The sequence below is a fragment of the Mobula birostris genome, chromosome 26 (genome assembly GCF_030028105.1).
Source record: "Mobula birostris isolate sMobBir1 chromosome 26, sMobBir1.hap1, whole genome shotgun sequence".
Lineage (NCBI taxonomy): Eukaryota > Metazoa > Chordata > Chondrichthyes > Myliobatiformes > Myliobatidae > Mobula > Mobula birostris.
Window position 1 is genome coordinate 28,568,544 of NC_092395.1, and position 14,596 is coordinate 28,583,139.

General features: G+C 43.0%; 1 protein-coding gene across 8 annotated transcripts in view; it reads left to right on the forward strand.

Moving 5' to 3' along the window:
* The first annotated feature begins 1,484 nt into the window (after positions 1-1,484).
* The window catches only part of pgpep1 (pyroglutamyl-peptidase I), a 42,908-nt gene continuing 29,796 nt past the window's right edge, over positions 1,485-14,596 (forward strand). For 7 of the 8 annotated variants that reach the window (XR_011883198.1, XR_011883201.1, XR_011883202.1 and 4 more), the window contains exons 1-2: positions 1,485-1,614; positions 10,821-10,873. Coding sequence is in view for 1 of the 8 variants with exons in the window: in XM_072243872.1 (XP_072099973.1) it covers positions 1,581-1,614; positions 10,821-10,873 (87 nt within the window). In the remaining 7 variants the exon portion in view is untranslated. Of the gene's footprint in view, positions 1,615-10,820; positions 10,874-14,596 lie in introns of those variants that run through there. The other variant, XM_072243873.1, reaches the window with a different exon arrangement.

Genomic DNA, 14,596 nt, shown 5'->3' on the forward strand with positions numbered 1-14,596 from the left:
CTGTGTCTTTAATATTAAATTTGTTAGATAAAGCCTTTTAGAAACGAAATTGAGTGTATTAGCCACCTATCACCCATATTCCGGTCGTGATTAACACCCCCCCCCCAAACAGAATCGCCAAAAACGATTTGTGGGAAAAAAAATCGGCACGTATACGCATGCGCACTGGTGCCTGCGCCAGGTTTCATGGTCATTGTAGTCTTTCTCGGGGTAAACACAACGTATTTGACTGCTACTCTTGTCCGTTGGCAACCCTAACCTCCCCCCAGCCCCACCGGTCAGCCGGTCCGCAAGAATATTGTCAATATTAAACCGGTCCGCAGTGTAAAAAAGGTTAGGAACCCCTGTTTTAGAGCTTCAACTTATTTACATTGTCAGTGTTTGAATTTACACCACTATTACAAATTGTAACAATAGACACAGAATGGAAGCCGGTAGCTCATTGTTAATAAGCTGCCGGCCCGCTGAACGCTGACATAGTCTAAGTTTCAAAGTTTATGAAAGGTGAAAGACTTTCTTTGTTGTATTGTATTTCATTATACCCTTCAATTAACAAATAAATCAAAAGTATGTGACTTTACAATTTTCATTCTAAACATTTATTGTATGCATGTTACAAAACATCTAAAGTGTTGCACAGTTTTCGGGCCATGTAACGCTTCCTACTCAGAGCAATGGTTCATCAGTGCAGCTGTTTAAAAAAAAAGGAATGTTGAAACTATGCTGTCTGACAGCACCCTTACTCTTTGAGACTCATAGCCAGTCACAGTGCCACACGTCTGACTACTGCTAGTTCTGATGGAAGATCTTCCTGATGTTCTGATGAAATGTCTTTGACCTCAAACATTTCCTGTTTCTCTTTCTCCCTTCATAGCTGCTGCCTGGCCTGCTGAGTTTTTTTTTATTGCAGACTTATAACATTTACAATTTTCTGACGTTAAATCCTTGCCAATTTTGTGATACCAATAAATCATGTCCCAGAGGTGCCGGATAGCAGCCAGCCACAGGGATTGATTCAGACGGCTTCTTTGCCTTCCCTCCGTGGTTGGCTGCCCCGATTTTGTAAGCCTTCAGAGACCACTACCCCACTTGAGGCTTTCAGCGATCGGCATGGGCGCAGGCGCAGGCGCTGCGTTGCTCAATTGGAAAGGAAATATTGGCCGCAGTTGTGTGGTCCTGGCTCCCAATTTGGGACCTCGCTATGAAATGGTCATCTTAAATTTGTTAACCTTTTAATTGGGTTATTGCATTTGGCACCTAGAAGACAGGACAGAGTGCCAGTGACCTATGAATTGCTGTTCAGGATATCGCCCGAAATCATAAAAGACACGCGAGGCCGAAGAAAGGGCAGACACCGGAATCTGAGCGGAGGACACCCGACCGGACTCCGGGTCGGGAGCGCCGGCGGGGGCGTGGCCGCTCGCGCGTTCGGCGTCGTCATGCCGTCGTCGCGACGTGCGTGGGATGTTGACGCAAAGGTGGGTCTGCTCAGTTGCCGACTGAGTGAGGAAGAGGAGAGGGGAAAGGAGGAAAAAGAAGTGGAGACGAGGAAAGGGAGGAGATTGCACTGAGTTGGGGAGATGGAGAGGAGCAGGAGCACGGTGGTGGTGACAGGTAACTGGGTTGGACGCGTTGCCACAGTGTCATCTCCACTTTTGTTATAGCAATTCGCAGCCAGCTGCTGCCGGGGACCTTCTGCCTCTGCGGCTCCCAGCAACTTGACTGAGAGTTTAAGGGTTGGGATACAGACCTCCTTCCCTCTCCTCTACCGAACACACTTCTTTGTGTGCATGTCGCAAGTTTTGGACTGCCTTTGACAGCTTTCATTTCCCTTGTGCATGTTTTTGAAAGATAGCGTTACCCTGCTTGTGTAAAAAGTTCTCCTTCAGCATGACGCCGGTGGTTTAAAGTTCAAATATAAACACCTGTTGCAATTGGTGTTAAATTTAAAATAATGCAAATTACAAAGCATTTTTAGTGACTTGCCACCAACAAACCGTCAACAACAACAAACTTTGTAATGGCTGCATTGTTAGGAAAGGTTACTAATGCTTAGCTCTTTGCGTATTGCCATAATAAAAGGAAGTTATAGTAATCTGAGAGAGAACAGTTCTTTGAGTCAGTGAGGAAAATAAACTGCAGAACGGGATGGAGAACGTTATAGTTTTTTTATTGCTGAGTCGGGGAGCTATTGTGCTAATTCTGCTGTACTGCATGTGATGCAGAGCTCTGCTAGACAAAGGGACAAGGGAGTTGGTCAGACAGGGGCCGAGACTGGGGCCAGACAGTTACATTAGGCAAATGAGACCAAGCATGAAAGGCTTGGGATTGTTGAGTGTCTGCGAGCTTGGAGTGTTGTGACGACTTGCCTGACTGCAAATAGTTAGGGAATACAGAGCCCTTAACTAGTTAAGAAAGTAAAATGGGTCGGGGGTGGGGTGGGGGGTTGCAAAGCGAGAGAGAAGGGCTCAGACTGAAAACAGACATTTGTGTTAAATTTAGTTTTAAAAGTTGGAGTTGACATTCTTTGAGTGATTGCAGTTATTTTTGTTTTTGAAAAAAGTTTACCTTTGCATTCTGGAAAAGTTTTTAAGTATCAATGAAATTGAGCATTTATTAGAATGTTGATGTTTGCATTTACCTATTATTTTGCACTGTCCTGTACTCTTAACGAGGAGAGGGGAGATTAATGGAGTAGCCAATGCAGGGACAAGAAAGTGAGCATAATCTGCAATTACAGCACCTATAGTTGTAACAAGGCTTTCTATTTTCTAAAATATCAGAAAAGAAACAAGGTTGTTTCAAGTTTTGGTTGTGTGACTTTTGGTGGCTCTTTTTATGGCCTTTAGGTGGCCCCATGCATTTTGCAGTCGCTGAAATGCTACTTGTGCAGTCGCTGTTGTAATGTAGCAAGCTGAAGAACATAGTAAACTCCCACAAGCAGGGAGGTGCTTATAACCAGATCATAATAACTGTTTTAATAATTGTTCTTTGAGAGAGAAGTTTAGGCCTGGGGACACCAGGAATTTGGGGCTGCATCACAGCTATACATACTTCCCACATAATGCCTGAAGTTGACACTGTACCTGAAATGAAATGCCTTCTTGGATTTTGGCAATAACCATCTTTTTTTTAAAAAAAAGTCTTTGAAGTATTTTATCGGAAACACTTGGTTAATTTACAAATATCAGAGGTGTAGTTGGATACATGCTTTGATAATAAATGAACCTTTAACCTTTTTAATTGTAAGTAACTTTGCAGGGTGTCAGTGATCTGTAAAGATTCTGGGATTTTAAGGGAAGGCAAGGGAGTGAGTGGAGGGACATTTTTGTGGGGTGGCTGTGGCCCAAAATTTAGCATGAATTTAAGAAATTTGAAATTACCTTTGACGACTGGTCACATATAAAACATTAAGCAAAGGTGTCATGAATATACAAAAATTCTTCCACTACCTCACAACATGGTGAACCTGGATTGTGTGGAGCTGAGCGTTCTTCCTTTATTCCTAAAGCAGCTTTTGTATTTAATCTGTAAAACAGAAATTCAAGAACATTATTTTTTTAAAAGCTACATATTCACGGGCAGGGAGGTGGAAAGCAGTAACTAAAGACGACAAAAAAAAAGTTTTGTATATAACAAATGGTTAATCAGTTACTTTGATTATAAAGTTCTTTTTCTGACATGCCTTAAAGTGCTAATAATAACCTTCACTTGTATTGTGTAAACTGTCTGAATAAGTATCCGCATCCGAGACATTTTGAACCAGTCACACATGTGAAGTGGTGTCATCACAATGTCACCAGCCTGCTGTGTTCACAGAATGACTAGAAGGGCATTCAGCCCATCATGCTCATACTGGTTCTTCAAAAAGAGCTCTCCAATGTATCTGAGTCATGTGCCCTTTCTGCATGATTATTCTTAGAAGCAGGTCACAATTGAGATGTCCGTTTATGTATATTTTAAAGTTGGGTCAGTTTGTTCCTCTCCTATTCTGGCTGGGGAAAGAGGACTGCTCAGGATTTGAGTAGCGCCCCAACCCCTCTGCAAGCTTCTTGGTGTGGCGACAGAAGCCCTGCTACCACACTAGGTGCCACATCCGTCCCTGCTGCTGCCCGTTGGGCAGCTCAGATAGTAGCTGTGGGTATCAGGCTGTGACCTGCACTGCCCTCCGCTCTCTTGAGTACGGGAAGAGCTGTGTCAAGTCAGGAAGCAGCCAGAGAATGACAGAGGGAGCTGATTTTGAAACCATCTTTCGCATCCTTACAATGACAGAAAGAGCCACACATCCAATGAAGTGATTTTTTTTCGAGGAAGGGCAGTTGCCCTTGTAGGAAATGCGGAAGACAATTTGTGTTGGGTATTTTGAGCGCATCGCAGGAAGCTTTCATAAACCACAGTACCATTATCGGATAAGAAGAGATGTACGCTTGTGGAAACTGAGGAACTCCCAGACTTAAGCTGTGGGATCTTGTGCATTTGAAAGGACTGCTGGAGCTTTGAGTTAATTTCATAATTGAGAGTATAATTTCTCGGAGCAGTTACGCACTCAAGTTGACCTTGCACTTTATGATCCAGTTTGAGCTGGCTCTTTTGAGGTGCCCATTTTCTTCAGATAGGAGTACCAGGCCATGTTCCAAAGTATATGCCTTAATAGATTAACTGTGAATTTATGAAATTTGTGGAAATTTGCTTTTGAATTCCTTGCACTACAAGAGTGAAAGCTCAAAGGGGTAATGAGGTGGAAAGGTGACTGATTAATTGGTCAACCAATATGTTCCCTTTCCTTTGAGCTTCTGTGTGGTTGAATAGTTCGTGGCACATTTCACAAATGCAGCTTATATGAAACTACCATCTACCTTGAGAATCATTTTCTTGCAGGTGTTTACTAAAAATTAATTTTAGAAAAATTATGCATAATCAAAGACTGGCGGCCAACGTGCCAAAAAAGATAAACTGCAGATTAAAAAACTACCGAGATAGTATCGAAGTTGCTGGTGAACGCAGCAGGCCAGGCAGCATCTGATAGAGATGCTGCCTGGCCTGCCGCGTTCACCAGCAACTTTGATGTGTGTTGCTTGATTTTCCAGCATCTGCAGAATTCCTGTTGTTTCTGAGATAGTATGTTGTGGAATTTGTTCAGGTGAGTGAAGAGTCCATACCAATTCAGGAGTCTGTTGTAAAATAATAATTGTTCCTGAACATATGGTAGTGTGGGACTTTACCTCCTGCCTGATCGTAAATGAAAGGGAGCATGGTTCAGATCGTGCAGGTTTTTTATGCTGCCTTTTTGTGGCAACACTCCCATGTAAATCAACTCAATGGTGAGGAGAGCTTTGCTTGTGATGGGCTAGACCAGGGCTCCCCAACCTTTTTTGCACCACGGGCCGGTTTAATATTGACAATATTCTTGTGGACCGGCCGACCGGGGTGGTGGGGGGGGTGTTCAAGTAGGGTTAAGCTCACCTCAACATGTCTTTTACAGTTAGGGTTTCCAACTTTCTCACTCCCAAATAAGGGACAAAGGTAGCAGTCAAATCCCAGGATACTTTGCCCCAGGAAAGACTACCAGGACCATGAAGCCTTGCGTGAGCACCTGTGTGCACATGCGTGACGTGCGCATGCGCGTACATGCCGAATTTTTTTCCCCACAAATCGGTTTTGCCTCCTTCTTCCCGACTATACTGTACATACATTATTTCTACTTTATATAGGCTGTGTATTTATCATATCATTCCTGCTGTTACTATATGTTAGTGTTATTCATTTTCGGTTTTATGTGTTATTTGGTATGATTTGTTAAGTTATTTTTTGGGTCTGGGAGTGCTCAAAAATTTTTCCCATATAAGTTAATGGTAATTGCTTCTTTGCTTCACACCATTTTGGCACGAAAGGTTTCATAGGGACGCTCTACCTTAGCGGGGGAAATACAGGACAAACCAATTTAGCCCAATATACGGGATATCCAGGCAAATACGGGACAGTTGGCAACCCTATGTTCAGGTTCAACAGTGTGTGACAGGGAATGAGGAAAGGTGCAGCTGACTCATATCATTTCCTCGCGGCCCGGTAGCGCATACTTTATGGCCCGGTGGTTGGGGACCGCTGGGCTAGACTGTAGCCGCCACATCCTGCTTCCATACTAGGCTGGGGTGCAGCCAATTAGGATGCCCTCTGGTTTCTGTAGAAGTTTGTCAGAGTTTTTGGTGACATGCTGAACCTACGCAAACTTGTAAGAAAAGAGTCGTTATCGTGCCTTCATTGAGATGGCACTTGTGTGCTGGATCCAGGACCGATCCTCTGAAGTGTTAACATCAAGTAGTTTAAAGCTTCTGACCCTCTCCACTTCTGATCCCCTTCTGAGGATTGACACCTGGACCTCTGGCTTCTTCCTTCTGCAGTCAATAATCAATTCTTTGGTTTTGCTCACGTTGAGTAAGAGGTTACTATTGTGACACCACTCAACCAGTTTTTCAGTCTCCTGCCTATATGCTCATTTGTCATTACCTTTAATTCAGCCAACAACAGTCGTGCTGTCAGCAAATTTAAATATGACACTGGAGCTGTAGCTAACCACACAATCATAGGTATAAAGCGGGGGCAAGCACACGGCCTTCTGGTGCACTTGTGCTGATGGCGATGTGGAGGAGGTGTTGTTGCCAATCCATACTGATTGGGGTCAGCCAGTGAGGAAATCGAGGATCCCGTTGCACAAGGAGGGTATCGATGCCAAGGTCTAGGAGCTCGGTGATTACTTTTGAGGGGACGATGGTGTTAGACGCTGAGCTGTAGTCAATGCAGGGCATCCGAACTTGTACCTGTTCATTGCCTAGGTATTCCAGAGCGGAGTGAAGAGCTACTGAAATGGCACCTGCCGTCGACCTGTAATGACAGTAGTCAAATTGGAGCAGATCCTAGAGCAGTAATTAGTGTGCTTCATGACCAACCTCTTGAAGCACTTCATCACAGTGAATGCAAGTACTACTGGATGATAGTCATTAAGGCAGATTGCCTTGTTCATCATGGGCACCAGTGTGATTGAACCCTGCAGGTGGGTGCCTGACACTGCTGAAGCAAGAGATTGAAGACATCCGTAAACACACCAGCCAGCTGATTAGCACAGGTCTTCACTTCTCGGCTGGGTACACCCACTGGGCCAGGTGCTTTCTGTGTGTTCACCACCCTGAGGGATGCTCTCACGTCCAGGGTCGTTGGGCTGTGAAGGTGCCTCTGTGTTCTGTTGGCAATGAGCATTAAAAGGTTGTGACCACGTGCTTGGAGGAAAATACACCTCCCCTCCCCCACCCTAACCCCAACACCAGGGCCTACTTGGTTAATTTACTTGGCCTGTTCAGCAGATTTGCATTCTTGTCCTTTGAATTCATAAACTTGAGAGTTCATCTATTCAGGACATTTAAAATAATCAAGCGACTTGACTGGGTTACACACCACCCAGATGTAGAAAGGCGATGCCTTTATTTCATTACTGGGTCTGAATTGGGGAACTCTCTTGCAGACGTCACTGGGAGCACCTTTACCACGCAGGCTACAGTGGCTCAAACGAGTTGTTTACCACCATCGCCTTGAGGACAGTGAATGGCCGTACATTAAAATAGAGGCCTCACCAGCAGCACCTATAACCTAAGAATGAATTGTAGAGCAAAGGACTAGATCAGTTCCGGAGCACGTCGCGACCGCGTGAACAAAACCTGTAGAAACGAAACATCTGGCAATGTTGAAAACCTGGGATACATGTTGTAAAATCAGTGCAAGCCTGCGAGTGCCCTGGGGTTGACAAGTCAGACAAACACTTAACTCTTTTAGTCCCATTATCAATCTTCTGAGTTTGTACTGCCTACTCTTTAAAAACCAATACATCCATGGCATGCCTTGAATTGAGTTGATTGTCTGATCAGAACTTTATACAACTATTGTGTCTTTGATACCATCTTTGATTGGTAGGTCGGTGAAATAATGTAGAATCATTAAATAATTACAGCATAAAAGGAGGACATTTATGTCACTTGAGTTTTGGTTTTTGCCTGAAACTGGGTGGACTGCATGATTTGATCTGGGTTGGCACGGGTTAAATCATCCACAAATCACTAAAAAATTTTACGACACATACCAGTGATAATAAAGCTGATTCTGAAAAGGAAAAGTCACCAATCAGATTTGTTTAAGCCAAAGTCAGAGACTAAAGGTCACTGGTCTGTTTTTCCCTTCTCTTTCCAATGTCTGATACATCCATATTGTAAACCCATATTTAATTTGTTTATCTTCTAGTTTCTGCGTTGTTAATCGATGTTGGGCGGGATCAGTTAAGGAGTGGTTTATTGAGGGGAGGGGTTTGGAAGGAACTGTTTTGTGGTTAGTGGAATCCCGGTGGGACTGCTGTTGATTGCAGACAACAGCAATAATTTGGATATGAATGCAGTGACAGAGTGCGCTAGCCAGAAATTGATGAGAGAGTAAATACTTCTGAAACTGAAGAAAACTGAATGATGATAGTGGCAGAAAAATAATGATTGGGCAATAGAGGTGAAATGTTGTGAATATTTAAATCAACTTTTTTAAGAGTTTTTCCAGTGGAAGAAAGTGTGGGTAGTGGGAGAATTAGGTGTTCAAACTGTGTTTTACATAAATAACAGCTTCATGTGTGGAAAGGGCTTTTTTTTTGTATAAAATGTTTTTTTGTATAAAAGTGACATATTTGGTTTTGTACTGTTTTGCATTGCACATGTCTTCAAGCAGAGAAATGGTCACTTGGCCCAACAAATTCATGCTGGTGTTGATGCTCGACACGGTCTTCTACTGGCCCTTCTTCCTCTCACCCCCCACCTCATTTTATCTGACAGCATTGCCAATTCAACTCGTCACTTAAATGTATCTGTGTTCCTGGTTTGAATCACACGCTGTGACATTGAATTCCACATTCACTCAAATGTTTGAACAAAAAAAATCTCCTGCACTTCCAATTAGAACCAACTTTAACGGTAGCCAGCCTTGATTTTTTTCCAAATCTCCTGCTCGATATGGAGAAGTCCATCAACACTTTGCTTATCAACCACTCCACATTCTAAAGACATTAAGTTGCCTCTCAGCCACCTTCTGAGCAATGGTAGTAGACAAATTCACCTTTCGAGATGTACACATTTATTTATTCCTGGTAGCATTGTAATAATGTTATTGTGTAACTGTGAATTCATTTAAAACCTTAGACAACACATTTAAAACCTTAGACGACAGATTGAAGTTGGGGCTCTTACGAATGTTTCTCAGAGCATCGATGATCTGGCCCATTGTGTGTGTGCCAGCTCTCAGATCAATCTCATTCAAAGTAAATTAGTTATTGATGTACATGTATGTCACCATATACAACCCTGAGGTTCATTTTCTTGCGGGCATTCATGGTAAATGTAGGAGGCACAATAGAATCAATGAAGTAGTGCGCAAAAGAGGGCGGACTAACAACCAATATGCAAAAGACAACAAACCGTGCAAATACGGAAAGAAAGAGGAAAAAACAAATAAATAATAAAGCAATTGATATCAAGACAATGAGATGAAGAGTCCTTGAAAGCGAGTCTATAAGTTGTGGGTACAGTTCAGTGATGGGGCAAGTGAAGTTATCCCCTCTGGTTCAAGAGCCTGATGGCTGAGGGGTGTTAACTGTTCCTGAACCTGGTGCTGTGGGTCCTGAGGTTCCAGTACCACCTCCCTGTTGGCAGCAGGGTAAAGAGGGCATGGTCTAGATGGTAGGGGACTTTGATGATGGATGCTGCTTTCTTGCTACAGTGATCTATGTAAATGTGCACAATGGTGGGGATGACTTTCAGTTGCATTTTCCCATTATTTCCCTGTAAGTATTCTCTAACATTCCCATCAGGTCTTTTCTGTCATCGCTGACATGAGAGGCAGTTTTAAAATGGTTATTTTTTTCTTAGCACCAGCATGTCTTTGGGATATGGGTGGTGACATTGGTGTTGACTGGAGCTCTTGGAGGAAATCCATGACATTTTGTTAGAATGTGAAAACTTCACCTCATTGGCACTCGAGGTCAGGATTGAACCCAAGTTCTGTAGCAACATTGCTACCTGTTTACCACTCTGCTGCCCTATTTCTGAATCTGAGATGCCAGGAAAGAACTTTAATATACTGTTGTTATGTTGTTCAGAGAAGATGTTCTTGGTTTACTACTTCAAATTTGCAGGAGGTAAGCCAGAATCCCACTGTTCCGAGTTTTTGAAGATGAAGAATGGCGATTAGCTGATTTTTAATTGTAGGATAGCAAACAGGAGAACTTTGAGGCTGTGCAGTAAGCGTTTGTACAGTGCCTTTCCTGACCTTGCACCATGCCAAAGCCAATTCAGTGCTCTTAATTTAGAATCAAGACAATCCAGATTGAATAAGGCAAATTCTTACAATCAATTATGTAATAAATGAATGGTTATTGTCTTTGTAATGTAAATTGATGCAAATGCACTGGCCCAGGAATTTGAGTTCCTTTATTAATCATTTGGATGAATATCATGGAGTCTTTTAGGCCTATGTAAGAGATCCTGATTTTAGGATCATGAGTACAGCACCTCTGGGAGTGCAGCATTCCTTCATGTTTCCATGAATTGGATCAAGCTGTGGAGTGGGAACTGAACCTGCAGCTCAGTGCATGGCTGATACTTAAACTGTGTAGGAAATAGGAAGCAAAGGTTTTAGTTCAAGTGTGTTGTCTGTATCACTAAGGTTCAGAGGCAGATTCTAAGTCAGGGTTATATTTCTGGTGTGTTTTTTTTAACTGATGTTGAATCTGTTCTATATTTAAGGTTTTGGCCCCTTTGGAGAACACACTACCAATGCGAGCTGGGTTGCTGTGCAGGTAAGATGACTTTTTCCCTTGTTTTAATCATTTGCTTTGCTGCCTGCCAGGTAATGTTACTGAAGAGCTTTGAGTCTTCAATTAATTATCTCTACGGGTGAAGAAATGTCGAAGTATGTAAGTAATGTGCGTAGGTTACACAGGTCTATCGAGTGTTCCCAGTACAGGTAAATAGAATGAAGCTACCTCCGGTCTATTTCTGAGGGCACAGACAGAGCCGGATATCCACAACCCGAGTTGCACTTGACTTGCTCTGTACCCTGTCCTCACACTTTGACCAGCACTCTATTTTCTTGTTTAAATGTGCTCCTGGTTGGACAGTGCACACTACAACTTTTTTTTTTGGCTAACCTGCATGTGTGAACACATGGCAGCATTTGTATTAATTGGCTTTGCCAGGATCGAAGGCCTTGCAGCTTTGGTAAATTCTTGCCCTTACCTGAGGCCCATCACATCTACCAGCTATGGAAATTGCTATTCAGGGATAGTTCTTTTCCGCGCAACTGTGCCAAGCTCGTCCTTCTGCTCCACATGTCTCTCTAACCCTTTTGGCACATACCGTTATTTCTTCCTGCTGAGCTAACTTAACTTCCCCTTCAACACTTCCATTCTATTCACCTTTTTCATGGCTCCTAATTGTGGACTGTTCAATTGGCAGCCTATCTCATCAAATCTTTAATTTAAAAACTGAAGTATTTATGTGGCGCCTTTCATATCCTTCTCAATATCCCAAACTCTCTTCAGTCAGTTACATATGGTTGAAATATACATGCTGCTGAAACATGGGAAATACAACTTCCAATTTTCTCATAGGAAGATCCCATAAATCAGCAGTATGACAGTGAGCAGATCACCTATTGTGTAAGTGATTGAGGACTAGATATTGACCCAAGAGAACTTCTGAACTATTTCTGTTGGCATTGGGAATTGGATGTACCCCGGAGAAGGCAGACGTGGCCAGGGTGAAGAAGGCCGGCTGAGTCTGCTACTTAATGACCTGGGAAAGTGGTATCAGCAGCTTGTTTGGACTTGCTTGGATGTCCTGTTCTTCCAGTTATGACATCTTCTTCCGTCCTATAGTTACCTTTTAGCACCTGGGACAAAAATCCCTTCTTAAGGTTCAAGAATGTTTAAATGTCATTTCCAGTAGACAAGTGCAAAGGAGAACAAGATAATTGTTACGCCAGATCTGATGCAGCACAAAAAAAAACCATAATAAAATAAAGAATGCAATAATGTTAAAAAAGCACAATAGCTATATATTGTATGTCCATAAAGTGACACTAAACACAGGAGTGCCTGCTCATAAGGTGAATGACAGGCAACGAGGTAGTGCTAGTTGTGGGGGGCGGGGGAGGTGGGTTAGTGGGTTGGAGGTGTTGATCAGCCTGTCTGCTTAGGGAAAAGTAACTGTTCTTGGTGGTCCTGGCATGAATTCTAAGTAGTCTCCTCCCTGAAAGGAATGGGACACGCAATCCATGAGCAGGCTAGGTAGGATCCTTCATGATGTTACTGGCCCTTTTCTGGCACCTGTTTCTATTTATGTCCTTGCTGGTGGGTAGGCTGGTGCCGGTGATGTGTTGGACAGTTTTGACTGTCTGTTGGGGAGCCCTCCTGTCCACCACAGAGCAGTTTCCATACCATGCAGTGATGCAGCATGTTAGGATGCTCTCTACTGCAAACTTGTACAATGGCATAAGTGTAGATGGGTTCATCAGCCACGTGTTTAGTCCAGGGAGCTCTGTAGTCAACACAGGCATGTATTAGAAGGTACATCAGGCGCTGTGGTATCTTGAGCTTGAATCGTTCCTGGAGATCCCTGGATTGTATAGGTTGGCACAACATTGGACAAGGTCAGTGCCAACCAAGTCGTGGGAGACTTCACTGAGTATTTGACTGGTACTCCCTGTGTGATCCAGTTTTTGTGGCGGTGTGCCACACGAAGTTAATTGGGGATAAATAACCAGAATTGTTAAGGATGAGGTCTCAGGGTACTTGGAGGCACATGATAAAATAGGCCATAGTCTACTTGGTTTCCTTGAGGGGAAAATCTTGCCTGACAAACCTGTTGGAATTCTTTGAAGAGTAACAAGCAGAATAGACAAAAGAGAATCGGTTGATGTTGTGTACTTGGATTTTCAGAAGGCCTTTGACAAGTTGCCACACGTGAGGCTGCTTAACAAGCTACGAGCCCATGGTATTGTGGGAAAGATTCTAGCATGGATAAAGCAGTGGCTGATTGGCAGGAGAGTTTGTATACACTATGAAGTAGAGAGGCTACAGAAGGGCTTAGACAGATTAGGAGAATGAGCAAAGAAATGGCAGATGGAATATAGTGTTGGGAGGTGTATGGTCATGCACTTTGGTAGAGGAAATTAAAGGGTTGACTGTTTTCTAAATGGAGAGAAAATGGGTGCAAAGGAAATTGGGAATCCTTGTGCAGGATTCCCCAAAGGTTAATCTGCAGGTTGAGTCTGTGGTGAGGAAGGCATTCATTTCAAGAAGACTGGAATATAAAAGTGAGGATGTGATGTTGAGACTTTATAAAGCACTGGCGAGGCCTCACTTGGAGTATTGTGAGCAGTTATGGGCCCATTATCTTAGAAAGGATGTACTGACACTGGAGAGGGTTCAAGGGGTTCTCAAAAATGATTCTAGGATTGAACAGAGTGTTTGATGGCTCTGGGCCTGTATTCACTAGAATACAGAAGATTGAGGGGTGACCTCATTGAAACAAATGAATGGTGAAAGGCCTTGATAGAGTGGATGTGGAGAGGATGTTTCCTATGGTGGGAGAGTCTGAGTCCAAGGGGGACAGCCTCAGAATAAAGGGCCGTCCTTTTAGAATGAGATGAGGAATTTCTTTTGCCAGAAAGTGATGAAACTGTGGAATTCATTGCCTAGGCAACTGCGGAGGCAAAGTCTTTATGTATATTTAAGGCAGGGGTTTGTTGACTGGTCGCAGCATGAAGGGATATGGGGAGAAAGCAGGAGATTGGGGATGAGAGGAAAATTGGATCAGCCATGATGAAATGGCGGAACAGACCCAAGGGGCTAAATGGCCTAATTTAACTCCTATAGTTTATGGTCTAAAATCTTGGTTTTTAAGAGATGATTTGGTGCAGGGGAAATTTGAAGTAGGCTATGTTCCCATGATTACATTTCAGGGATATTAGATTTGCTGCAAAGGGTTTGTACTTATCGGAATCTCAGGGCTAGCACAGATTACTTGCATTTTCCCAACTAAAACTTTTTCTAAAAATACCCTTACTGTGAGGAGCTTTTGCTTGTGACCTCTGGAGTAAAAATGTCATGAGCTCATTGCAACAGTGGTGCTATTGTCAGGTCGTAGGTCTGAACCTGATTTATGGACCAGGTGGAGCAGGATGATTTTGGTAGGACAAACAGATCTTTATTGAAGGCACAATACTATGCTTGCTTCCTAGGTGTTGGGTTGCTTTATGTATAAACTAAGAGTTTTAACTAGTTAGTTTGCCTTTGTTCAAATCAAAAGTAGGCTGTGTAAGCTTTAATATCAATTAACAGTATCAACACGAGGATTTTGAGTCTGATTTTAAAAAGTAGTTTCTGGCACAATGCAGGCAGATGTTACATTAACATCATCAGACTATTCCAATAAATACAGTGATGACTTGGGATTAATTACTGATGTGATTTTTATTTCAACCCCTTCCAAGTCTTCGTCTTCAACCACATACTCAC